The sequence below is a fragment of the Oryzias latipes genome, chromosome 10 (assembly GCF_002234675.1).
Source record: "Oryzias latipes chromosome 10, ASM223467v1".
NCBI classification, from domain to species: Eukaryota; Metazoa; Chordata; class Actinopteri; order Beloniformes; family Adrianichthyidae; genus Oryzias; species Oryzias latipes.
Genome location: NC_019868.2, coordinates 26,373,744 through 26,400,370, shown reverse-complemented (window position 1 = coordinate 26,400,370; position 26,627 = coordinate 26,373,744). Strand labels below are relative to the sequence as shown.

Here is a 26,627-nt window from a genome sequence, read left to right as displayed (position 1 = left end):
GTTTTCAGACGCCATGCTGAATCTGGCAGACAGGCTCGAAGGCCCGTTTAACTTTGAGTCAGTGATGGATCCCATCGACGTCAAGATTTCTGAGGCCATCATGAACATGCAGGAGAACAGCATGCAAGTCTCTCAAAAAGTAAGGACTTTTTTTTTTCAAGCCAGTGGATCCAATCAAAATTCTTCCTTTTTCTACATGTTTGAATGGTTGCTATATTTATCTTTTTACATGAGTGAAAATTGAATAGTAATCACCATTTTTTATTTCTTTATTTAGAACTCGACCAAAAAAAAAAGATTGTAAAAGAAAGAAATGATAGTTGTCACATTTAAACGTTTTTCTGTCAACTTCCTGTTTAACTTCAGCAGGAAACAAAACATAAACGACAAAATCCTGAAAATGTTTCTTCAGGTTTTTTAGCAGACGGCAGTTCCAGTAAATCAATGAAGACAATGCAATAGAAAAGAATAAAAACTCTAATCATTTCATCTTATTTATAAAAAACTGACTTTTTCAAGAGATTTTCATAATATTCCTAAATTCATATTCATCGTGTTTTTTATTCTATTTATTATTCTAATACATTTATTACTGTTTAATATATATAAAACAAATTTGTTTTTGTTTTCCAGAACTTATTTCAGCAAAATAATCGTTAGTCTTTTTTTTTTTTTCTACCAAAAAAAACTCAATCACTTTACTTTGAAATGCGTTACCGACACTTTACTTTGAAGGTCTATTCACTTCCGGCCACAGTAACGCATACGGTTATAAGTTTATCTACTTAAAATACAACATATTTCTGCATTTTGTAGCGATAAATACATTGCCTGAATTGTATTTAAACTGAACTTCATGAGATTTATGAAGATTGCAAATCGCAGATGTCATCGCAAATATTCAAACTCGTATTTTCAGGGACAGATCGCAGATATTCGAGTATTTTGATACTAATTACAGCCCTTCTTTGTTTGATAAATTGAACAAGATGAGATCACACTAGTTGGTAAACTTTTGCTGAACCTCCCTCAGGTTTTCCAAGGATGTGGGACGCCAAAGTTGAGCCAGAGCTTCCGCAGCAAACGTTCTCTGAAAGAAACGGGCTTCACGGGTCGGTTCCGTCCCTACACACCGGAGGCCCGGCCCACGACGGCCGCTGGAACGAGCTTAGACCGACTGGTGAGGAGAAAAAACCTGCTGCTGCTTTGGTCTAACCCTGCTCTTTTTGTTTTTGCTCCGTCTCACCAGTTTCCTTCTTTTTTCTGTGCAGACGAGTGAAGTGAAGAAAAAGCTGAAACACGCTAAGAAATTCTGGTCCACGTTGCCCGAGACGGTGTGTGCAGATGAGAGGATCGCCCCCGGCGACGAGTGCTGGAACGGTACAGCAAAGAGCAGGTAAGGCCGGCTCGGGTCTGCATGCATTCGGGGCTTGGAGCCTGGCGGGGATCGTTCACGGCGGACTCGCTCTCACACAGGTACGAGCTTCACGTCATCGGAAACGGATTGGCCAACCAGGGCACCAACCCGGACGTGGAGGTGGACATAACCAAACCGCACACCGTGATTCGCAGTCAGATCGCAGCTCTGAAGGAAATGACCATCTGGTTAAAAACGGCACACAGCGGCAACGAGATCATTGAAAGCATAGGTGAGAGCTTTGCACCTGCCAGTTCTTCCATTTGAAGATCTTTGAAGTTCCTACCTGATCCGCCGCCGTTCTCTTCCGTTTGCAGACGACGACAGCAGCGGGGAAAGCGGCAGCGGCTGCGACTCCGCATCCTGCGAACCGGACATTTACTTCTTCACCACCACCACGCCCATCCCCAAAGGGCCGCGGGTCAATCTGGTGCACAGCAATAATTCCGCTGGGGTTCCCATCCGGGCAGGTGTGACGCTGGCGCTCTGCGGGCTCATCGCCGCTCTGCTCGCGCCGCGGTTGAGATAAAAAAGTGAGCCGGGCGAGAGAAAAAACGGAACGCTGGAAAAGGAAAAGAAAAAGCGAAGGGGAAAACTGTCAGAGACTTTAACAAAGACTGCCTTCAGGACCTCAGACTGTCCGCTGTTTGGGGGGGTGGGATTCGTCTTGATATTACAATAACTTCACTATTAACTATTTGTATGTTTTTAAGGACATTGGTGTACAGCAGCACAGTTTTCTTCCCAAGAATCATCGGATCATTTAGCTCCCTTTAGTTTCACTTTGCAGCATTTCCGACCTAAAATGACCTTCCTATTCTTGCAGTTGAATCTCCCGATACATTTTGTGCCTTCTTCAGAGCTCAGCGCTTGATGACGCGTTCGGAAAGATGTCTGGTGGAACGGGGTGTGCTGGTCGTCATATTCCTGAGGATATTTTAGGCAATGATGCAACATTTTCAGTGGATGAATCCCTGTAGACCTTTAAAAAAAAAAACAGTCCAAATCTGTAACACCTACTGTGTTCGCTTTGGCTGTCTTAGCTTTTTTTAAAGGTGGAATTGAAGAGCTGAGGTTTTGTCTGACCCAAAGATCTTTCCTTTTTGGTTCTTGCACCCGCTACGACCGTAACAACCACCTAACCTTTTAACGTCTTCAGTAGTGAAACAATACCTCGTTCTTGGATTCGATGCGAACTCTGAGTTGAAGGTGTCTGATAGTTGGATGCGTGGCTCCCCCTGGAAGAAGAAGGCGTCATCGTTGGGTCTCAGACGCCCCTCGCCGCCGCTGAATGGCTGCGTTCAGCACAGACTGCACGGCGTAGACTGTGGAGAGAAGATGGATGTCCAGAGCATTTCACGTACGAAACCAGAGGAGAAAAACAAAGTGTTTTGTTTGAGAGATCAAAGTCTATTTTGATACAGGGTTCTATGTTGAGGAGATGTGATTGTTTGTCTATTTTTGGTATGAAGATATATATTTGGTACTACAGGCAGACTGTACTGCTTGTCTGAGAGGATGGAAGAGGACAGAGTGCACAGTTTTACCCTCCCCTCCTTGTCTTGCCTCTGAAATAGCCTAAGTAGTACAAACAGGCAGGAATGTGTTCTCACCCTTTAAGGTGGAATCTTGAGGTTCCGTCACAGTTGCGTTCCTCCCGTTCGGTTGAGTGTTTTGTCCCGCTTTTTTAAGGATTTAGTCTGCACAGATTCCCTGAAAGTTCAGCATCCTCCAGTTTGATAATCAGGTCTGTGAGTCGACCGTTTCTACCCTAAACCGATGCTGCCTCCTGTAGCTTTTGTACAGTAACTTATGTCTGTATTTGAATGTCATTGCAACATGTTTTCCCACCCAAATACAGCGCTATAGCATGCGTACAGCTGGAAAAGGAACACTTGGCTCTCTGAGTAATTTATTAGACGCTCACATGAGGAAAAGAAATCCTGTTCAAGTGTAAACTCGAATCAAACCTCTTTGGTTTGAAGCGAGCGCCGTTAGGTTTTAAAGACACCTCCCGTTTTTATTAAGGTTCAGAGTTTGAAGGATTTGAAGAAAACATCTATGCATTAAAAGCCCTGAAGCCTTAAACGAAAAGCAGCGCTTCCACTTCAGACGGGAACTCTGTTTTTGTAACCCGTAAACATTTCTGCATGGGCTTGTGCACGTGTGTTGGAGCTCCGAAGAAGCAATCTCAGAGCTGGGGTGGGTGAAGGGGGGGATGTTAGGTTTATTGGTTTTGGGTGGCGATGGTTGAATGTCGGCGCTTGCAGGCCCCGGGGCGGCGAGCGAACCCGGCTGGCAGGAGCTGCTGGACGGTCATGTGACTTAAAAGTTAGGTTAGGTTCGGCAGGTGTTGGAAGCTTTGCCTTTGGCCCCTCGAGAACAGAAAAGGACTCGCTCTGAAGAAACGAATGACTGAAAAGGAGTGAAAGAAGTGTAAATACAGAGCAGCCGGGTTTAGATGTCTCTAAAAGAGGCCTTAACAGTACACCAGATTTTTACATGTCAGAGTATCTCCTAAATGTTATCAAAAAACACACAAGATAGATGTTAAATTGTAAGAAAAAAATGTATATTAAACATCATTTCTTAGTCTTGTGGAAATAAAGACTGCCAATATTTAAATGACTGAGTCTGTTTGTTTATTTTTGCTTCTTTTGGGTTCATGTCACCTGAAAATGGAAAAAAAATGTGAACATAAATAATCACAAAACTAATAAAGGCTTACGTTTGCATGATCCTGGTTTATAAGCCCCTCAGACTGATGTGTTTTGACAGTCATCTACCTAAACTTTATTTTGGTGTTGATCATGGCCAAAACGCTGTCATTGAATGAAGCCTGCAGCATCCAGAGCTCGTCTATGCAGACTGCTCCCTCCAGCTGTTGCATGGAACGAATACAGAGGCCTTTTAATTTGAAAACCAACAGGAAGTTGATCATTTGGAGGGAAAAAAAGACACAAAGATTAAAGTGTTTATTTCTCTAAACGGCAAATTTTATGACTTGGAGGAGATGGAATAGAAGAATTGGTAAAATTCTTTAAAAATTTGAATACTGTGGAAAAAAGTTGAGTATTGGAGGCTCTTTGGGCTTATTTAATCAGTAACTCCAAACCCCTGCAAAGGTTTGTTTTACCTTTTGGAATGGTCTAACGGTCTCGGTCTAACAGTACCGGTCACATAATCACAGTGAAGACTGCAAACTGCTGTTTTCCGATGATTGCAGCCTGTTTGTGATGATTTTATTGACCTGTGTGAATGAAAACAATGAGCTGTGCAGTCAGTCACACTGCAAGACATGAAACGTGGGTGTTATTGTAAGAATTCACATTGATGTATTAGATAAAATAATAAAAAGAAAAAAACTTCTCATCTGGACCTTTGAGTTCTGATGTGGCCCCATAGTGAATGAGGTTAGACTAGAGAAGGGAAAGTATTTGAGCTCACATGTTGATAGTGGAAGGGATGTTAAGAAAGGAGGAGGCTGGATGTTCCTGGTGAGTGTTTGTTTTTACAAACTGGTAACTTTGGCAGAGCTGTGGACCTACATGAAGGCAGCAGAAAGCCTGCAGTTCAGCTGATCCAGTCTGTCGCACGGCATCCCTCTTTCATCATTCGCTTAATTTTCTGTAAGCATTCTTTGAACTTCCAGCTTGTTTAGCAGGGATATTGGGGCTTCCCCTCCTTGTGAAAAGTGTTGACTATCTAATGGACATTTGTTAAGACAAAAGTCTTCACCGTGATTTTTTAGCTATTCATCTAGACTTTTAGGACCATTTAAAGGTCCAGGAAAACTTTTGCAGGTGTTAAGACCTGATAATACTGTTTAGTTGTTTTACAATATAGTATTATAATTTTTGTAGAATGATGAATGGAAATCAGATTTTTTTTTATGAAATCGATCTTTTATATAGTAATAAAGTTCAAATATTAACATTAACATTTAATACAAAAGAATCTATTAACTTTAGTTCCGCTCTGTCCGTGCCGTTTGTGGGCGTGTACCGTGCCCTGTGCACCATTGAAATCGGTCCGGTGGCCAGTCACAAAAACTATGGCGAGCGGTATCGGCAGTGAGTAAACCTTAGCTTTTATTTGCATTTTATAATGTATTTAAAACATGCAATTATTTAAAATCTTTATATTCTATTTTCTTTAAAAAAATAAAGACAGAAAACATTTTCTTTTTGGCCTAAAAAGCGTTTCTGTGTTGGTAAAAAGTGTGTGTCTCGCGAATTTGTCCCCCTATGAAAACACCGAGGCTAACATAAATAGCAATAACAGTAAAAGCTTTTGTAAATTTTGCTTTTAACAAGGTAGTTATTTGCAATGTATTTTTAAATTATTTTGTGTTTACAAATTCTACTAAATATTATCATACATTTCCGAAGCAAAATGCATTGTTTGTATTCTTAAATAGACAGTTTTACAACGAAACAAGCTAACACAATGCTAACGTTAGCAATTCACACCGCAAGGAAAACCTACTAGTCTAAATATAAAAAGAATAATTCTAAAAATCCATTAATGCATTTGCTATGAAAACTTTCCGTTTTTATTCGTAAATAAATATTTTTTTTGCCCACTTAAGTAGGCATGTGACTAAAATGTGTAATTCATTGGATTGCCCAGATCAAGTGTGTGAGCTTACTGTTATTGTTTATGTTAGGAGGAGGAACAAAAGTTTTGTGTTTTTTATGCCTTTTCTCACATAGAACACAAGATGCTGACTGTCGGACCGACAGAACCATGGTCGGTTAGAGAGAAGCTGTGTCTGGCATCGTCGGTTATGAGGAGCGGAGACCAAAACTGGTAACTTTTGCAAAGGCTATGTGTGTAAATGTTCTCTAAAGCTCAACAGCACTTGGTTCAGCAAGTTTGTGACACAATATCTATTCGCACCAACAATGTTTCATGGCAATACATCTACTATCCTTTTGAAGGGCTGTTTATTAATTTTTGAATGGGGAAGAGTTTGACAGAAACGGGCACACTTGGGATGTACAGCAGAGCGGAGAATGTACAGAATTTCCAGCATCCAGGAGGAACCAAGCAGTTGTTGATGCGTGGGGGTCTTCCCAAAAGCAAAATTGCATTTCCTATTTATTAAATAGAAAAAGATTTCAAATTGCCAGGAGGGGTTTTATTTTTATTTTTTGTGTAAACTCAAATTTCAATTATCTAACACACTCACTTCATAAGAGTCGATGACATTAGTTTGGTGTTTGCAAAGCAGTCTTTGCAAATGTCTTAGTGGTGTCACCAATTCAACATTAAGCAACTTTGGAGCGGTTAAATCATTTTTTTGATCGTCATATTTTACATGTTTCTGCATACATATGTGATTGGAAATAATGCTTTTACCAAAACTACAACACACTTTTGGATAAATCTTATTTTTAACATACAGTTGTTGTTTTTTTCTTGATGTTTCTTTGTTTTTGTCTTTAGGGTATCTGTAAGCAGAGCCATCAAGCCTTTTGCAGAATCTGGGCGTCCACCTGATTGGTTTTCTCAAAAGGTGAGAACCACCAAACCAATCCAGATGTTTCTAAATTAGTTCACATCTGTTTCACAAGTTTGTTGCTCTCTATTTACAGTCTCTATCTCAAATTTATTTTTTTGTCTGCTAAAGATTAAAATCCTTTTCTTCTCCACTCATCAGCACTGTGCCTCACAGTATTCGGAACTGCTTGAAGCCACAGAAGCACCAAAGTCAGTTTGAAAACACATTTATATCCAGAACCTCACACCCCAACGGACTTTTCCAGACGTGTGGAACACCACGGTGTTCATTGTAAACATTTATGTTATCCTTTTCCAGGCGGAAGCGTGGAGAGAAGGGTGAGGTGGTGGAGACCATTGAAGACGTCATCGTTCGTAGGCTAACTACAGAGAGGATAGAAGAGCTGAAAAAACTACTGCGAGACACACAGGAGCAGTACAGGTACATGTGCACAGTGAGAACTTATCAACAATTATCTATTCAGTCCCATTGAAGGCAGATTTCATTTTCTCTGATTGAAACTTTGGGGCAAAATTGACAAAATATGTCCTGATTTATATGAAGTCCTGCTAAAAAGCCTCCTGGATGCTTTTCCTGCTGACACTGTTGCTTTGGGGACAGCAGCCATCCCTCAGATTACTCTGATTGGTCAACTCCAGTGGTTTTTTTATAATGTAATTTGATTTTAAATTGTTTATTTTAAGCAATCAAAGCAAGATTATACCATGGTCCGGTTGAATACTCGATTCTGATTGGTTGCTGGGTGTGCATTAAAACCTGATAACCGCACGGTGAAAAAAGAAGTTCCGGTCACCTAGCTTAAATGTTTTGTATCACTGCGCCGGCTTCTTTAAAACAACCTTTTGCTTCATCATCTGGACAAAATCAAGCGGTAAGAGATGAACTTTCTCTCTGAACAGATGCTTTATTCAACTCATCGGGGCGATCAGCATATATATATCGCCGAATCTTGACTGCAGCGGTGGTGCTGCGATGCGCCGCATCACGTAACATATAGTCCGCTTTTTGTGAGAAAAGCGATCCAAATCGAAAAAAAAAAAAGCATGAATGGAGGACTAAAACCTGGTTAGTATTTATTGCTTTTGTAACTGACCATGGTATAAGCGGGTTAATGGCCTTCGAAGATTGCGTTTATTACTTTTTAACGCACTTCGCAGAAGCAACCGTCCGATGCGGTTCAGGCTTCCACGGCGTGCGTTAAAAAGTAATATAAACGCACAATTCGTCAGCCATTAACCCTTACATAATGCACAAAATGATACAATCAGCAGTTATACATTCATACAAAGACGTATCAAACTTAGGATCATTAGACATTAAATCAATGATTGCTTGAAAGGGAGTGGAAGGAAGTTTCTACTGTACCATTTTCCTTACATGATTTATCATTTTCCGGTTATTAACTTCTATCAGACAGAATTAAGAATCCTTCAGTATCAATAAATCACATGACAAAGATGAATTACTTAATAATTATATAAAAATGGACATAACTCTATTTTAGAACTCAACAGAGCACATGCAGATCAGTTATCTAAAATAAGTGCAGATTATTTTCATTAGAAAAATCCTGACTATGATTAGAAATAACACTCGATCAGAAAAAATAGACATAAGACTATTTCAGACATCATCATAGCTTATGCAGGTCAAGTATCAAAAGTTAAAAATATGTGCAAATTATTATTCATTACAAAAAATCACAAATCAATTTTTGGAACAAGTCGAGTGATATAATTAGAGATTAATCACTTTAACAGTTTATTAGACAGTTTTATTATTATATTTATAAGGTAAATCTGTGAAATTTGTCAGACTCTGATTAGATGCTGAGCAAAAAATGAACTTCTGAGAATATTTTTGTGGGATTAAAAAAAGTCAAAAATTGTCATTTGTACTAATTAGTCACACACTAAGCCAAGAATTTGGGGAAAAGTCCTTTATTTATACAAATTGTCATAATTGTTGACCCCATACGTTCTAGCTACCAAAAACTAACAACAACATACATTAAAACGTTTGAGTAAAACGTATAAAAACAGACATTAAAATGAAAACTTTTATTGTTTCTTTTTTTTTATTATTTAACTGTGAAATCTGTCTTTTGTTTTTTTTTCCAACGATCTTGAATAAGTTTGTTAAAGAATCAAACATCTCTGAAATGAAAAAAAAACTCTTTCTGTGCAAAATGTAATTTCATTTTTCAAAAGGAGATGTTTGGTAAAAATAATTATGTTTAACTCCAAATGATTTTGTTTGTTTGTTGTTTTTTTCATGACTTCACAGGAAACTGAAGAAAGAAATGGAGCTGATACATGCAGGTCACATGGACTCCCAGCTGAAGGAGCTGTGGTCGGACATCACGCTGTAAGTCTGCATGTAGGTTAATACCTGAACCTGAGAGGAAGCTTATATTTACAAGAAAACTCAGTTCAGACAAAACCACCTCCTTTATGTTGTGAGAAGAGCTGTGACGGTGTGGGATTTTTGATCACCGCAGTGGTAAACCAGCAGGGGCCGCGGTGTCGCGGTTAACCGCAGCCAAAAAAAACAAAAACAAAACACAAAATCCCCCGGCGGCCGCATCAGAAATAAATACAATTATAATGTAGTATTCCTTATTAACAAATAACAGTAACAACTAACTACTACCTATCTAACAAATGAACTAACTATATAGGTGTTGTAGATTGACTATGTGTGTGTGAGCGCGCTGCGTCGTGTGTAGGACTAGGAGGAAGGAGCACACACGTATGTTGGGGGTGCGTGTTGATTCTTCTGCAGCGGACCGCTTTCTAGCTGCACACAATTTCACCCGTGCTCTCTGGTACAGACGCCTTCATAGAATATTATATATTGCCCAGTAATAAACAGACTGCAGACACTTTGTCACCTTTCCGGTAGCCATGAAGCCTGACACCCATGAAGAAGGCGGGGCAGGAGGCTCCGCCTTTATTTATACAGACACGTAACTTTGCGCTGCACAAAATAGTTCACAGACAAAACATGTAGTGATATTCATGGAAATCTAACAGTGCACGTTCATGTTTGGTGTTACAGAGTGAAGGAGAACAGTAATAATCCCCCCCAACACAAAAAGAACGCAGCTTGTAATGGAAATGAATACAATGGAAATTAATAATTAGAACGCAATAAATTTGTCGTATCTCCTCGCAAGAAAGAAACTTCTATTGTAGAATGAGGATGAATGTGTGCTTCTGAAACCGCACAAGAGTGTGTGTGAGAAGAGGGAGCGCGTGCAGCGTAGAGGCAGTGACAGCCGCGCGCAGCGCAGGCGGGTGCGGGGAGTGAAGGAGAAGAGTGATAAAAGGTTTCCCCCAGAAACCCGTGAAGTCTGAACACAGGACTAGCAGAAAAATTCAATTAGCAGCAAAGATGAATGTGTTTATTATAGTTCATATTATATTTTATTATAGTATGCAGAACTTCTTAAAAAAAAGGTGCGGTGATACGGTTATCGTCACAGCCCTAGGCATGAGATGATTATATTTTCAGACTAAACTGAGAATAACAGGTGTTAACATGTGGATTAAACTTCATCTGATGGTTTCTTCCTCCTGAAAAAGTCTGATGAAGTTAACAAAATAAAATGTGCACACAAACACGCTCAGAACACTTTTACAAGTGTTCCTTGACCACTTATATAACAAACTCATGAGTATTTCCAGTCACAGAAATGAGCAGGTCAATTTAGTGACTAATCTCATCAGAATCAAGAAAGCTGCTCAAAAAACGGCATTAAGTCCAGTTAGCTTTGAAGCAGTGAAAGCACAACCTGAGGATGTACACAGACACAAAGTCGGCCAAGTTTTCTCTTTATATTTAGGATGCAAAGGACCACATTTGGTCGTCTACAGTGAGGACAGAACAGTTTTCTCTTCTTTATCAGATAAAACATGCTTATTTATTTACCAGAAAGAAGAAACAGGATGAAGAGGAAGCTGAGCAGAAGAGGAAAGCCACAGAAATGGCTTATCAAGGTAGGTTTTTTTTTCTGGATTTTTTTAAGATCTCGTCCATTAATTTCTGATAATGGACACCTTGTCGGGCATTAATTTTCTCTATAAAAACCTTTTTCACGCCTGCAGTTCATGAGACGAATCCACTGAATAGTAAAACCCCAGTTTTTGTGTTTTTCAAATCAATTCCTCCGTCCTCTAATCAGGTGTCCTTGTTTTTTGTTTTTTTTGCAGCCCGTCAGGCAGTTAAAAACACCCCCAAACGTCTGCCCAGTGTCACTGTCCGCTCTCCGCTGGGGGCCAGCCCCTCAGCTATGGACTCTCAGAGTGATTCTTCGCTGTCCACACCGTCCATGGAGACGGGAGGCATCCCCTCCGATGACACCAACACCCGCTCCGTTGTAAATACACCCTTTTATTTTCCTTCCAGATTAAGCGAAAAGGGGAGAGAGGGGGCCGACCAGAACAACTCCGCCCCCTGTTGCTGAAGGAAACATAGATTATTTTTTTAGTCAAAACTGTTTTTGTGTCAGTATGAGGATGACGGTGTTCGATGAAGATGGACTCCAATCTTCTGACCTCACCATTTCCTTCGACAGGCTCAGGGTATCGGGGTTTTCCTGCCAGCAGCGGACCCCCCAGGGTCTGGGCCCAAAGACGGAGGCCTTGCTGCTCTCGTCGATGACTCTCCACAGAAAAGACTCCTGACCCAGAAAGCCACCCCGCCGCCTTCACCTCTGTTATCAGAGCTGCTGAAAAAGGGAAACCTGATCTCCGCCAGCCCCCGCCTGGTGAGAAACTCCAGGATTTCAAAGAGGCTGATTTTTTTCTTTTTTTTTTAAACGATTCTAATGGTGTTTCCTTGTCAGGTGGCAGAAGGAGACTCCACTGGAAGTTTAGCCAACGGCGTGCAGGCGGCCACAGCAAGCCCCGCCCTAGCTCCAGGTCATCAGGTCCTCACAGGTGAGCATCGGTGACGGCTCCACTCGCTCTGCTTGATCAGACTGAAACGTCTACCGTTGTTTTCCAGTCCAGCAGTAGTTTTCATGTAACTTCTCTCAACAGTTATAGACATTTTAAGGCTGTAAGACTCCTCACTACACACTTTATACACTTCAGACAGGAACATTTTTATCATTTTCTTTCATTTAAACTCTCAAAGTTCAAAAGTTTGTATAAAAATAAGTCCAATGTTATAAAATGAAAACAAAGATCTCCTGGTGTTCATAGATTTTACTGGAGTGTATTGGCAAGAGTCTGGCGATGCAGTATCACTTTTTAACGATACAATATCCGCCTCCAGCGATACGATACATATTGCAATATTGAACCGGAACACTTTTGTTTTTGTTTTTAAGAGTATGGCTTCGAAAAAAAGTCTGCCTAAAAATGAATCCATCTTTCATTGTAATAAAATGGTAAATTTCATTCACTGATGACGATGTGAATCACTGCAACTGCATCTGATATACAAATTGTTTTCACCCAAGCAAGTTGATGGTGCTTTTATTTTGGTAACTTAAAATATAGAAAGGGAACAGTCAACATTGTCTGATTTGTCAGTGTAAGAAAAAAAAAAAGAATGAATGTTTCCTAACCAACAAGTTTCTAAAAATATGACGAAGGAAATAAAGTTCTGTTTATTTTAAACATTGCTAAATGTAGCTTCTCCAGTACTTTTAAACGGTTCTGGAGCCTGAATGGTGCTTCAAATATAAAGGAAAAGAAATTATTTCCAGAAACATTAAAGGCAACGTGACGGACTTATCTTTAGATCGTAACTCCTGACATAAGCGAGGGAGGATTATGAATAAAAAAAGTCTTTAGTTTCTATTCAATCTAATATATTTATCTCTGGTTTGTCACCAATAAAGAAATTATTTCAGACTTGTAAAATGTTTGCAGAAGGAGAAGCCGACGCTGCAGGGAAGGAGGATCTGACCGAGGAGACGGGGTTGGTGGAAGAAGACCTTGTAGCCGTGTCCTACATGGGGGATGAGCTGGACCTGGAGACTGTTGGAGACATCATCGCAATCATAGAGGAGAAGGTACGAAACCGTCTCCCTCAGGTTTTCTCTTTTGACCCCAAAAATGACCACAAAGTTTGAGGGTTCTTATGTTATTAATGAATCCAGCGTGGCTTGGGCAGATATCTGCTAAGTCTTCTGTGTCTCTCAGGTGGACGACTCTGTGGAGGCTTTAGATGCAGCGGCTGTAGAAGCCGCTCTTTCGCTCTGTGAAGAAGCTGTTTCGGAGGGTCACTCCCTCCCCGGGCCCTGGGAGACCCAAGAACTGAAGCCCTCTGAACCCCAGCTCGCAGTCCAGGACGCCGTCTCCGCGCAGGAGCCCCAGGACCCGGTCTCCATGACGGCCCCCTCCCCTGGGGGGGAGGAGACGCACGGTCAGCCCGACGTAAAAAAAGAGGAACCGTTCACGGGAAACGGCGAGGGGTCGGAGGTCACTGGAGTGGCCGTCGTCTCTGACGGCGGAGCTGCAGGAAGTGAGGTCACAGAGGAAGCCGCGGCGGTGAAAGAGGCCACGGAGGCAGCGGTGAAGAGTGATGGAGAGGACTGGAGCCAGCCTGAACCCAACCCACCCTGTTTAGGTAAAGGAAGCACATTTGATCACACGCACGCAGACACAAGACAGATGTCAAAATGAATCCTTTTTTAGGCTTTATTCTGTGTTTTTATGTTTTAACGACACCAAAATTACGTTTTGCGGCTTATGATCCTAATCGTTTCAAAACAGAGCGCTAACCCAAGTGACCCGGTTCCAGTAGAAATCCCTCCATGTTTCTGGAACCGGCAGAACCTCAGAATTCATTTCATCTTTTATCCACCTCATGTCTTCTGCTGGACGTCCAATGTGAACAGAAGATGTGGTCACATGATCCAACAAATAGTATTTGAAGTCTCCGTCTTAGTCGTGGCAGGGAATGATGTCACTAAAGTCTGGCACAGAGAACTGGACTGGGCGATTGTGACGTCATCCATAGAAAACCATTTACTTCCAGCTCTAAAAAAGTGGCGTCAATTCCGTCGGCCTGTTTTCGCCACGTTTAAGCCAGGTGTCGTCTGTCGGTAAGCAGAGCTTTTGGCGGGTGTTCTAGAAGATGTTTGGTGACAGTGAAAAGCAGAAAGATCTTGGTTTGAGGTGTAGAGCTGTGACGGTGTGGGATTTTTCATCACCGCGGTGATGTGGTTATCGTCACAGCCTTTATGAGGTGTCCACCTTCTCACTGTTGACTTCCTAGCGCTGCTTTCAAGTTGAGTGTAATGATTTTCACTCCCGTGAGTTCTGCTTCTCAGGCTGACAGACAAACCGCAGAAGAACAGCTTGTTTCACGTTAGATTAGTCTTCTAGGAATTTTTAAATGACTTTTTTTTTATTTGGTAACAGATCAACACCTTTTATAAAAAAAAAGGAAGCAGAGACTTCATTTATCTGAACTGTCTTTAGGTTTAATGTCCAACCAATGAATTTCCCAGGAGTCTCTATGAAGAACCAGTGGGCATCGATGCTCACTGGATTGGCCAATATAGACCACAATGCATTGTGTTTGAACAATTTTTGTGAAAAAATGTATTTAAATGTTTTTTTAAAAGAAAACATCAACATTTTCATCTTCAGAACACCGTGGACTCATAAATAATTGTCACAAAACGCTCATATCAATTACATTTCACTTCCAGAAATCGATGACGTCATAACTACGCAGTAAAAAAATCCAGGGCTCTGCATAGTCCCGCACTATTTAGTGTTTTAGTAGGTATTAGGGAGGGAATTCGGATATTGCCTAAACATGAGAACTGGACAGAGGGACCCCCCCCCTGGCGTTTTATACAGGAAGTACCCGCTGGTTCCAAGACGCCAAAATCCCATAGACTTCTATAAAGAAATAAACAGCTGTTACTCAGTCACTATATTTGTCTGATGAACCTTTCTTCCTCTGATACCTTTTTAAACATGCGCTTGATAATCCTCTTTTTTTTCCTTTATTCTCAATAGTCCACCTGTCTTGGATCTGTTTTTTTGTGTCTTTTTTGATTTCTGATCCACATTTTGAGGCAGGAAAAAAAAAAGAAATGTCTCACAGAGTAAATATTTTCCCCAAAACTTTTTATCTCAACTTTCTGTAGACTCTGAGGACAGCTGTGTGTCGGGGAAAGAGTCTAAGGTAACGTTCATAATCAACACGGTAACAATTGGATCCAAAAACAGAAGAGAAAAAAAATGAAATGATGTTTTTTTTTCTACTTTTTGCTGCTAAATTCAGGAAGTCAAGGAGGAGGAGGACGCAGGGAGTGAGGGAGACCCGGAGGAAGAGATGGAGATGAAGGAAGACTGCGGAGAAGGGGAGGGTCCGTACCTGTCTGAGGTGGAGCCCGCAGCCAGCGAGAGCGAGGACGGCTATGGGCCGCCCTCTCAGCGCTACACCGCCGATTCTCTGGCCAGCAGCCCCGCCTCGTCCTCCCAGCTGTAGGTGTCCACACGTGGATGTGCTTGTTCTCCTCTGATAAAAGCAGAGACGAGGAGTTGTGTTGGTAGCCTGGAGTCTCTTGGTAGCATCAGATTTCCGTTACTTTGATCCAAATGCTAAGTCTGTTCGGCTTCAGATCCACGTGTGGAGAGGACCAGGAGGCCGTGCAGGCGCAGAAGATCTGGAAGAAGGCCATCATGCTGGTGTGGAGAGCTGCAGCCAATCACAGGTGGATTTTTATTTTTGCTTTGCTTTGTGGTGGAAGGGGGGAGGATGCAGCTCTGGAAAGAACCTTCGGTTTGAAGGGACAGGTGCAGATTGATGTGAAATAAGGGGTTTTGTGTCTCTCAGGTATGCCAGCGTCTTCCTACAGCCTGTGTCTGATGACATCGCCCCAGGTTATCACAGCATTGTGCACAGGTGAGCCAACGCCGTCGCGGCTTTGAAGCCGTCACTCAAAAGGATGAAAGAGAGCCGCACATCAAAAAACCAAACAAACGCTACAGTTTGACGTCCTTGATGTTCCAGACCGATGGACCTGTCGGCCATAAAGAAGAACATCGAGTCCGGGGTGATCCGGACCACGGCCGAGTTCCAGCGCGACATCATGCTCATGTTTCAAAACGCCATCATGTACAACTCCTCGGACCACGACGTGTACCACATGGCGCTGGAGATGCAGCGCGATGTCCTGGAGCACGTCCAGCAGTTCCTGGCCACGCAGCTCATCATGCAAACGTCGGAGAGCGCCATCTCCGCCAAGAGCCTCCGCGGCAGGGAGGGAAACCGAAAACCCGGAGAGCCGGCCGAGAAGGTGAGTGGAGACGGTTCCATGTGAGGCCTGACTCCGGCTTCAGCAGAACATACAGCTCCGAGGTTTCCCTGGTCTTTGTCTCTAGGCGTAACCGCAGATTGTTTACATGTAAAAGTCTCACGTTTGAGCCAATCTGAATAATTCTACCAATGATCTTGATGACGTAGTTCTGCTTTGACCGATGAACGCTCAGTTTACCGCCATGTTTGCTCCCTAAAGCTTCATCCTGTAGATCGTCACCTCTTTGGGATTATTTATTTTTCGCACTAAAATCCAGACTGGATCCCTGAACAGTGTAGCACCTAAGCAGCGCAACTCAATACCCATTAAAAGGTTCTTTATCCTCTAAGACGACCTACTGATTTGGGTTTTAAAGATACTTACCACAAGGACCTTGGTTTTTCCACAGAACTGTTGGATGAATCTGTTTTTTAATGGGATTCTGTTGACCATCAGTTCAGAAGAAATCTCTGATTTTTCCTGGTTTCATGTATTTATTGTTTAATGTTGTCAGTTTATTTTTATTTTAGTGGTCACTGTGGGGTTTTCCTTTCATAAGAAAGTGGAACCAACACGAGTCTTTATTTAAACACATTGTTTTAAGCTATCAGACCTTATTGAGTTGGATAAATTAAACAGCTTTATGCTTTTATGTTTCTTTGAATGGTTTGTAATTGTTTAGTTGACCTGATCACAAACACGTGTCTGCCTGTGTGTTGTGAACTGGATCAAAGCTCGGTAAGCAGAAACCTGCTCTGTCAGCCTGCGGGCCGCTTGCAGCTGATGGTGTTTGTTGTACCTGTAGTGAAAAACTCGGTGACACTCAGACACGTTTACAATGTTATGTAAACAGGACGTCGTGCCGTCTGTGTGCTGTCAGAGGCATCGTGGGGAGGTGTTCGCCTCCCTGCTCATCGGTTTGCTAAAGTGTCTCTGTGTGCTAACGGAGCAACTTTCCCACCCGTCTACCTGCTTCTTTGTCTGCCTGTTTCTCTGTCTGCCTGCCTGTCTTTTTGTCTGCCTGCCTGTTTTTTGTCTGCATGCCCGTCTTTTTGTCTGCATGCCTGTTTCTTTGTCTGCCTGCCTGTTTTTCGTCTGCCTGCCCGTTTTTTTGTCTGCCTGCCCGTTTTTCGTCTGCCTGCCTGTTTTTCGTCTGCCTGCCTGTTTCTTTGTTTGCCCGTTTTTTTGTCTGCCTGCCTGTCTTTTTGTCTGACTGCCCGTTTTTTTGTCTGCCTGCCTGTTTTTCGTCTGCCTGCCTGTTTTTTGTCTGCCTGCCTGTCTTTTTGTCTGACTGCCCGTTTTTTTGTCTGCCTGCCTGTTTTTCGTCTGCCTGCCTGTTTCTTTGTCTGCCCGTTTTTTTGTCTGATTGTGTCCCACAGGTTTTTTGAAAGTTTTTAAAGTCCTTGCAGCAGATCATAAGCTGACATCACCAAAAATGTTTTGTGTTCTGATCAAATATTGTTGCTTTTTTGTTTTGGTTATATTTCTCACATAACTAGTCATTTAAACTAAACAAAGGTAGATTTCTAATTAATATAATGATGAATAATTACATTTAAAAACTAACTGAAAACAGTTTTAACCTGAAAATGTCTCAATAAGTAATACCAATTCCATACCATGGATGAATCAATATTTCAACTTTTAGGTAAAGATTGATTTACAAATGATTTTTAAGAATATACTATTCATATTTTTAATCCCAGCTCAATTGGTAACAGGCATCAAAATCACAGACTAATAAAAAACATGTTCTTGATGTCTTTGAATCAATAATAAAACTACAAAGATGCTAAATTAAACAAAATACGGTTAATATTCATAACTTGTTTTTTAATCTAAAGCAATTGCAACAACTTTTACTAATGACTGTAAAACTGATCATTTAAAGGAATGAGTTTATGAATCTGATTTGTCATTTTTTCTCTTTTTTGTTTTTTTTTACAGCTAAAATGAAGCGCGAGTTTCTGTAAATGTTCACAAAACTAAAAAAGCTTGAAATGTTGTCTGTTGAAAGCCTCTTATTTTGAAAGGATGTTGTCATGCGTCCCCACAGATGGGTCTGTTTGAGTCCGTCTCCGCGGCGGCGTGCCCCCTCCCTCCGCTCCTGTTCTTTCTTTGTTTGACCTCTAACCTGACGTGAAGCTGGCCTTTGTTTACACGCTCCTGTGTTTCTTCTCTTCTCCCGTCTTTGTCCTCCTACAGGACAGTGTCCCAATGGCCTCTCCTGCTTTCCTTCTTTCTCTCTTTGTAAGTATGCAGGTTCTCCCTCAGATCTCACCAGAACTGGGCCCCCCAAATTTTTTTAACCCACACCGCTCACACGGCCCCGGACTTTTCTAGAACCTCCCAGAACATCTGGGATTTTTAAAGTCATCTTTTGATTTTTTTTAAATTAGGATTGTGTCGTTTTGAGTCAACATTTTTTTTTTTAAATGTGTGGTTTTCTAGGAAGTAGTTTCTGCAGAGCGGCAGGACTTTATCAGAAATTCCTCTCTGAGTTGTGGGTGGGATCGTTGGTGTAAACAAACCCCGCCAGCGGGCGCTATTTTGCAGCTGTCCAGCCGTACAGTTAGGAGCCGGATGCCAGCTCAGGCGAGGAAAACGTACACGGATCTAATCGTTTAAATGTCTAAGCATCTTTTTTTTACCGATTTACGATTTGATTAAAGAAATATGCAGAAATGCAATTCTCAGCTTAATTTTATTGATATCATCCACAAAAACACGTTAACACCATTTGCATCAGGGTGGACGGATCCTCAAGGGAAAATAATTGAACTAAAGTTGGAAGATTTTTTTTCCTTTTTTATCGTCTCAGCCGGTCCAGAACTCAGGAATTGTAGGAACATGTTTCCACAGAGCGGTCCGTCTCTCATGAACGTCTGTTTCGTCCCTCATCAACTTTCAGTCCTGCGTTGCTCCAACAGCAGCAGTGACCTTCATCCTCCTCACTTTCTGTTGCCTTTCAGTTCTTCATGACCCGCTGAAGGTTTTCCTCTCTTCCCGCTGCATGTTCTAAATTTCTTTTGATCATCTTTTTCTCTTGCTTCTCTCATTTTTGGAAGAACGCCCTTCGTTCAGTTTTCTCGGCGATCTCACGAGGAACCTGCTCCGGGTTCTCACTGTCAATGCTCTCCCTCTGCTTGCAGGATGGAGGCACCAGGGGGCGCCGAAGCGCCATGGAGGCAGACCTCAAAATGAAGAAATAGTGTCTTTGTTGTAGGATGTTTTCAGCAGACCTGGGTGCGGTCTGGCTGCACCTGGATTCAGGCGCAGGTGGATGCAGTTTTTCTTTAAACCTTCGGGACAGATCCAGCACCACCTGTTCCAAAAGTCTCTGGAGAAAAGAGGAAGTATGGTCTGGATCAAAGGAAAGCTGACAGTTTAAATTCGAAAGAACGAGGCTTTGAAAACGCCAGCCGACCATTTCTCCAGTGAAAGACTTGGAGATCTTTTCCCTCAGTTGTGGAGCTTAGGAAACATGTTAGCAATAGTCGACCGTTTGTTACCCTCACACCTGTTTGGAGAACTCCACATGTACATTTTGTTAAATAAAATCTGATCTTACAGAATACTGCACATCTTTTTCTAATGCAAACTCCAAAAGAACACGACTCAACACGGCGTTATGAAGACGTCACTTTTATTTCAACATTTCAATAAATTAAAAAAACAAAGTGCTTCTTTAAGGAGACCTGCTCAATACTGGAACAAGTTTTGCAGCCTTTGAAAATGTTTGAGGACCTGCTCAAAGTCAGAGACTAAGTACAAAAAGGGTTCAGAACAGAAACTCCAGTGGATGACAGAGGTCAGACGTGTAGCGTCCCGCCTACACTAGCTGAAGTCATGAACTACAGGACTGGCAGACGAGTACAGCTTCCTCTTCACCAGTCTGTACTCCGGCCTCAGCTTCAGCACCTTGGAGTCAAAGAAGTGCCTGAGCGGCGGCCAGCCGTCGCCTTTGTCCAATCTGAAGACCACTGACAGCTCGAAGGTTGGGGTGACAGAGGGATCCGGGAAGATGCTCCCCGCCGACTTCAGGCCGTCTTTGCCTTCCACGTAGAGCTGGATGGAGGCCCCCCGGAGCCCGCAGGGCTCGTCGACGGAGCTCCGCAGCACGTCGTTGGTCACTCTGGGGATCATGTGACGAGGTAGAAGCAGAACCTGACAGTTGAGGACGGAGGCTTTGGCCTCAGTCAAGCAGCGCTCCATCTGCCGGGTCACGTCGTGGTGGACAAGACGCAGCTCGTCCTCAAGGCCGTCTTCCAGGTTAGGAACTGTAAAGGAAAAGAAAAAAAAGTGGTTAAAATGGAGATGTTCCAGGATGCTTTTGTTCCATTATGACATGTATCACGTGTTAAATCACGTGACTTCAGGTCTGCTGGGAATCAGCTGATCCAAACCCTCAACTAGTTGCATCAGGCTTCTCTTTCTTAATCCGCCAAATTAAATAGATCCGTATTTATTTCGTTTAAATGTAACTGATACAATTTAAATTCATTTTAAAACATGAGAGCAGCAGTTCACTCACTTCATCCACACACACTTGAGGTTAAGTTTCTATAGGGGGGGGTAAGCCAACCCAGAAACTTACCGGGGGTGGTGGTGTCTCGCTCGTCGCAGCTCTCGACGCTCCCCCGCCGGCTCGGGTTTAACCTTTGGCCAGGGGAGGCGAGCTGGGGGAAATATTTCCCGATCATGACTTCTTCTGACAGAACGGGCACTGCGTTCCCCAAAGGCAGAGCGGCGCTATAGACCATCCTGAATCCGGTTTGTTTCTCTCCGGCGTCTCCTCCGCGTACGCTGTCCGTGATTCCTCCATGTAGCGAGCGAGCAGAGTGGCCGCAGCGCCGCGGCGGACGGCTCTTTATACCGGCACGTTGCGTCAGCTGTGGGGGCGTGGCCAGTGGAATCCAGAAACTTCCTGTTTTGTGGATCACGCAACGCTCCGGCAAATTGCAGGACAAGAGTTTTGTCACGTATGATCAGATTCTGTGGAAAACAGCTCTTAATACAAAGGAAATCAATAAACGGACAACTTTAACATGAAAATGTAGGTTGTTTTAAAATGAAAAAGCAGTAATAGACTATTAAATTATAATTTACACAAATAATTTTAAAACAGTGGTAATTCTCCATGTAATATATTCAGCATCATTTTAAACCTAAATTTGTTTTTGTTTTTTCCCAAATTGTCAGGCCTTCAATGACTATAGATTCTCTCTCTTTTTATATTTATAGTTTTCCTAGAATTTGAACTTTAATCTCAAAACCTTTTATTAAATAGATTTATACCTTTAAACTTAAAATTCTGACTCTAATCCCAAACTTTATACTTTGTGTCCAGATTTCAAAAATATTTCTAAACTTTATTCTTCAAAATCCTATCTTTAGCTCTTAAATTCAAAACAGTTTTTCAGAAATTTGACTTTTATTATTGCGACTTTTTGTTTGTTCTGAGATATTCTGGCATCTTTTTGTATTAATTGTCAAAACCCCTTCATGGCAATATATAGAAAATATTCCTCAGTGTTTTATCCATTCAAGATGATACTAAATTAATTGGAGTCCTGGATTAAATTGTATAATTAGTGACACATAGCGTGACGGGATTCATTTTAAGATTTGAGGGTTTAGAGTTTAAAGACATTGATATTTGTATTTAGACTCCTCCAGTTTTCTGGTATTTTTTTCAACTCTGAAAAGTCAGAATTTCCTCATTTAATCATTTTAAATTATATTTGCATATACATGTGTATATAGAGACATAAATCAATGGTTCATAATAATAAGGCACTTATTACAAAACTGTCTTTGATGCTGTTCTGATGTTAAACTGCTTCAGTTGGTGGAAAATTCCATCTCTGTTGTTTTGATCAGTCATGTTTTTTTAATGGATGCTGTACACCTTTTACTCATCTATAACACTTATAACAAATACATTTCTGTCATCTTTTTACCATAACTGTTTGTATTACATTTTAAATATATCGTTTAGGTTAAGTAACTTTTTTTTTTTTTTTTGTTGTGTCACAAACTTGAAACCAAAGTAACGCGTCTGAGTAGAAGATGTAAATATACCTGGTTATGACTCACTGCAGGTCATGTGTGCTCAACTGAATAGAAATGACTGTCTGTCTGGAAAGCTTTTTTTTTTTTTTTAAAGTCAATCATTAATCTGCAAGAAGCTCGGATGTAGATGAAAAAAAAAGAAGAATATGATGGATTATCATCTGTAGAAACAAATTCATGGAAGACGAGGACGTAGGAACTGTACCAGTGAAAGGTTCCTTTCAGTTTTGTGGCTGCAGGGACTTTCATATTTGATTTGATGCGTTTCCTTGGAGCTTGTGGCTTCAGCGTGAATCCTGCTTTACTCAGTGTTGGGGCACAAACACACCTGCAGGAATTTCAGGGGAATATCTTTTCCCCTCCTAAGTATTGCTTCATACTCAGAGATGCGTCACGGTTAATTATGTTATCAGGAGCCGCTCCATGACTGATGAACTCCTTTAATACCTTTTTCTTTTTTACCTTTGATTTTATTTAACTTAAAGTTTTTTTTCCATCTGGGATGAATTTGATGGAGTTCAACTTTTGATATAGTCAAGGTTTCTCTAAACTAAATAAAAAAAGATGTGTTTGTCTAAAAATAAAAATGCGTTTCTTTGTCAGGCACGGAGGAGGAAGTATTATGGTTCTACAATCTGTGGAGTTTGTGACTTGTACAGAGAGAAGTGTGGTGTTCTCTTCCGTACCATCCTTCAGCTTCATGAGGGAAAACCCTGAGATGTTCAGGGACCGTCGGGGATTCAAAATCAAAACTAAACGTCTAACCTAGAAGCAACATGAGGAGATCAGTACAGTTTGTGTTTCTGGACATTTCTGCAACAGAATGAAGAACAAAAACCGTCTCAGCTGTTAAAATGTCAAAAGAAACAGCAAAAAAAAACAGTTAAATGTTTGATTTCAGATGATAAAAAGACATGAAAATGTGTTATATTTCATTGAAACCTTGAAAGTTCTGGAGTTCCAAATCTCTGGTCCAGAAGTTTGGAACATTATTGTTGATATTAAGGATTTATGATAATAATAGTTGAGTAGAACACAGGTCCCACAAATACATGTTTGTCCTAACGCCATTGTGTATAAGCGGATCCTGAACTGCTCAGGAGACACCTGAGTCACTCACCTGAGAAATCTCCTGACTGTGACGTCACAGCCGACAGCCAATCACAGACGAGCTGCTGGTTGCCACCAAGCAGGATGTGTGATTTCACAGAAGCTAGAGGGGAATCACAGTGTGAAGTGATTCTGTAGTTTTGAATTCTTGGAAAAGGTGGAATATTTTTGCAAGTTTCTTTTTTTTAATGTTATTTTGTTTTATTTCTGTTGATGCAGATGATTCAGTTTCAAGCTGTTAATCTGGTTGCTGGGATTCTGTTAAACCCAGAGAGATTATTCGCCTGCACATCTCCACCAGATTAGATGACTGGAACATTCAGTAAAGGTGCTGTAAAGCAGCTGCCGATCCTCCAGAACACCTGACTGAAAGCAGGAAGTGAGACCACATCAGACCGGCCTTCAGGTCTGTGCACGGCCTTCCTGTCGCTCACGGATTAGACTTTCATTTCTATAAAAAAAACAAAGCATGTCTGTGCTGTTTGTGATTAAGTCTGTCCACGTTTTTAGCACCAGGTCCACGTGAAGCAGCTCAGACTGAAGCTCAGGAACAGACCTGCTGATGGCCAGAGGCACAAACATGGAGGAGCATCTCCTCAGCTTCATGCAGCTCAAACCAGAAAAAGTCACCTTGGTGATGATAGACAAACCTTCACTCTGACCCGATGTGTATTTGAGAACTGGACTGAGTGACCCCTCCCTCCAGGTATTCCAAACAGGAAGTACTGGCTGGCATTAAGAGGCCAAAATCCAATAGACTTCTATAGAGAAGTAAAACGCTCTTACTCGGTCATTCTATTTGTCAGAATATCCATTCTTACTCTGCTACCTTTTTTCTTTTACATGTTCTTGATAATCCTCTTTTTTTCCTGCAAGTTATTCAAGTCATAAACTGACCAATCGGAAGCCTCAATAAAAGCATGCGGTCTCTCATGCTTTCAAGTTGGGGGTTTGGATTTCCGACGAGCTCACTTCTGATTGGTGAGAGTAGTTGCCATAGAAACTTTGACTTGGACCAATCGCTGCTCACTGATGTCGTCTGGCTCTAACATGGCGGCGTCTATATTGTGGGGGGAAAAAATGGCGACTGAATCGACTTCATTTGATTGGAGATTTGCTTTGTGTGGGTGACGTCACTCTCACTCAGTCCAGGTCTCATATACAGTCACTGGTCCAGACCAAAAACGGCTCTTCGTGTGTGACGGCTGAAAGGATTTAACTGACCGTAAATTTTCTTTCATGGTTTTACTGTTTTATTTACTTATAGTTAATCTTTTTTTTTTATGTAAAGCAATTTGAAAGGACGTGTACATGCATGACACCTGACGGCCTTCAGCAGACGCTTCAATCCAGGAAAATGTCCAGATGAGAGCATCAGGCTGTCCAACACGGATCCATCAGTCAGTCTGTTCAACCAGAGAGATGCAGTGAAACATACGCATTTTTGTCCTGGGTCACCTGCTTTTGGCTCTCAGACAAACCTGATCATGTTACCGTTCCGACATGCTGTTGTGGAGCCGCGGAGGAACAGGTCTGACCTGCAGGAGTCACCTGACAGCCTCAACGTGGCACGTCTGCAACCACGAGGTCGCCTTTCATCTTCCAATCCTAATCTGATGAAGGCGAGCTTTGATCACGATGCTGTTGTTCTGGTCATGATCAATTTCTGTGAATTGTGTCAGACGTTTGAGTCCGATCTATCTATAAGACACAACGTTTCATTATGAGGTCGATCTTTAATGTGTTGGTATATTTGTAAACTTCTTCCTCTGCTGTTTTTCCTGGTTTGAACTTTCTTCTTTCTCTGTAGTTCAGCTGAAGGTCTGGATGAAATGTGATCTGCCTTCAGGTGTTTATTTTGGTCAAATGTTGAGATTTTGCCAAAAACAGGTGAAAAATTCACCATTTCTTCCCTTTTTCCTCACTCATATTTAAAAGAAAGTACATCTCATTGTGAATTTTTTCCTGTTTAGTGTCTAAACTTAGTTTAAAGCAGAGAATGGTGATGTTTAATTTGCCTTTAATTGCTTTATCCTCGATAAATGTGTTAATTATTTGTCATCCTTATTGAGTCTAAGGAGTTCAATTATTTCTTAATTTAGATTTCCTAAACATGGTGGATTGGATGTATTTTGGGGGGAAAACTGTGGATAAACGTGTAATTTTATAAAACAATGTTATTTTATTTTATTTTTAAGTGTAAAATTTGTTTTAAATGGATGTGTTTGGGCTAAAAATTGAGTCTTTTTAGTTTTAACTTAACCTTTTGTTGCTGTTTCTATTCTCTCTTGATGTGTTTTGGCAAATCATTAAATATTTGGTTTGACAATTAAAGATTAAAAAGTAAATTCTTCTTTATTCTAAAGTTTTAGTGGCTCAAAAATGTTTTTGATGTATGGAATTGAACTTTTCCTGATGAAACGTTTAGGTCGACTGAGCGTAAAAAGTACATGTTGGACCGAAACAATGCATCAAATATGGAACAAACATAGATCATGAGTAATGCAGCATCTTTACTAATCCAGTCCATTATATAGGATATGTATTTATATAAATATACATATGAAAGGACATTCTGGCATCGTTTGCTGAAGCTGCGGTTCTCCTCTCTGAGGAAGAGGAGGTTTGTTTTGGTGATGTTCAGTGACATTCTGTTCGTTCCGTGGATCAGATCACTCTGTCCTCCTCTTCCTCCTCCTCCCCTCATCCTCGAGGAGGACGTGCAGGCGGAGAGCTCGTCTGACGCAACCCGTCGGGGGGGGGGGGTTGCAGCCGTCATGAGGAGGAGTGTGTGCGTGAGGCATGTAGGCAAAGGACAGCCAGCCGTCTTGTGACTGCATCCAAAAAACAATCCACTGAATTTATGCTGGACGTCCAGTCCCCCCCCCCCCCCCCCCCATCACCCTGATCATTTTTTTACATTATTTCATAGGTTCCTGTGAAGCTTTAGTAACCTTTAAATAAAACAACAGCTGCTAAATCTTGTTTTTTTTTAATTTAAACATATTGTTGGGAAATTCTTGCAAGAAGAACATTTTTTTTCATCCACATTCTGGAGGACAAAGGCAGTGAGGTCCTGAGTTCCTCATGAACCCTCCTGTCCTGTAAAGGAGGACAAACCTTGGGCTCATAAAATCTCCACACGAGTGTCTCATCCTCACAGACGACACGTTTATTAAACGTAAATCAGTGACGATCCTTCCGTTAGTCCTACAAAACAT

General features: G+C 41.5%; 3 protein-coding genes and 1 long non-coding RNA gene across 7 annotated transcripts in view; 3 read left to right on the top strand and 1 right to left on the bottom strand.

Moving 5' to 3' along the window:
* The window catches only part of LOC101160491 (glypican-6), a 39,146-nt gene extending 35,101 nt beyond the window's left edge, over positions 1–4,045 (top strand). Inside the window, exons 5-9 of the mRNA XM_004073642.3 lie at positions 9–139; positions 1,034–1,180; positions 1,272–1,396; positions 1,477–1,649; positions 1,735–4,045. Of these exons, the coding sequence (XP_004073690.1) occupies positions 9–139; positions 1,034–1,180; positions 1,272–1,396; positions 1,477–1,649; positions 1,735–1,946 (788 nt within the window). The 3' untranslated portion in view covers positions 1,947–4,045. The remainder of the gene's footprint in view (positions 1–8; positions 140–1,033; positions 1,181–1,271; positions 1,397–1,476; positions 1,650–1,734) is intronic.
* A 1,363-nt stretch (positions 4,046–5,408) lies between these two features.
* Positions 5,409–19,796, top strand: LOC101160248 (bromodomain-containing protein 8). 3 transcript variants are annotated; one of them, XM_004073641.3, is made up of 19 exons: positions 5,409–5,490; positions 6,133–6,229; positions 6,869–6,938; positions 7,083–7,132; positions 7,242–7,364; positions 9,231–9,311; positions 10,881–10,945; positions 11,159–11,325; positions 11,524–11,715; positions 11,794–11,887; positions 12,830–12,972; positions 13,103–13,529; positions 15,067–15,104; positions 15,204–15,406; positions 15,544–15,636; positions 15,759–15,827; positions 15,936–16,221; positions 18,427–18,471; positions 19,374–19,796. In XM_004073641.3, exons 1-19 carry the CDS (start codon positions 5,472–5,474, stop codon positions 19,431–19,433), a joined length of 2,322 nt encoding a protein of 773 aa, XP_004073689.1. In that variant the 5' UTR covers positions 5,409–5,471; the 3' UTR covers positions 19,434–19,796. The 3 variants fall into 3 exon arrangements, with proteins under 3 accessions (XP_004073689.1, XP_011478813.1, XP_011478814.1); XM_011480511.2 differs by lacking the exon at positions 18,427–18,471; XM_011480512.2 differs by lacking the exons at positions 18,427–18,471; positions 19,374–19,796 and adding an exon at positions 18,169–18,226.
* Positions 19,797–19,850: 54 nt separating this feature from the next.
* Positions 19,851–21,100, bottom strand: LOC101162852 (DNA damage-inducible transcript 4-like protein). Of its 2 annotated transcripts, none has more exons than XM_023959366.1 (2): positions 20,823–21,100; positions 19,851–20,502 (listed from the first exon to the last, which is right to left on the bottom strand). In XM_023959366.1, the coding sequence occupies exons 1-2, from the start codon at positions 20,982–20,984 to the stop codon at positions 20,059–20,061; spliced, it is 606 nt and encodes a 201-aa protein (XP_023815134.1). In that variant the 5' UTR covers positions 20,985–21,100; the 3' UTR covers positions 19,851–20,058. The 2 variants fall into 2 exon arrangements, with proteins under 2 accessions (XP_023815134.1, XP_004073619.1); XM_004073571.4 differs by having other exon boundaries at positions 19,851–20,501; positions 20,819–21,085.
* A 2-nt stretch (positions 21,101–21,102) lies between these two features.
* LOC110015783 lies at positions 21,103–25,743 on the top strand. The gene is made up of 2 exons (XR_002291050.2): positions 21,103–23,812; positions 23,917–25,743. It is a non-coding gene; the product is annotated as an uncharacterized LOC110015783 (long non-coding RNA).
* The last annotated feature ends 884 nt before the right edge of the window (positions 25,744–26,627 follow it).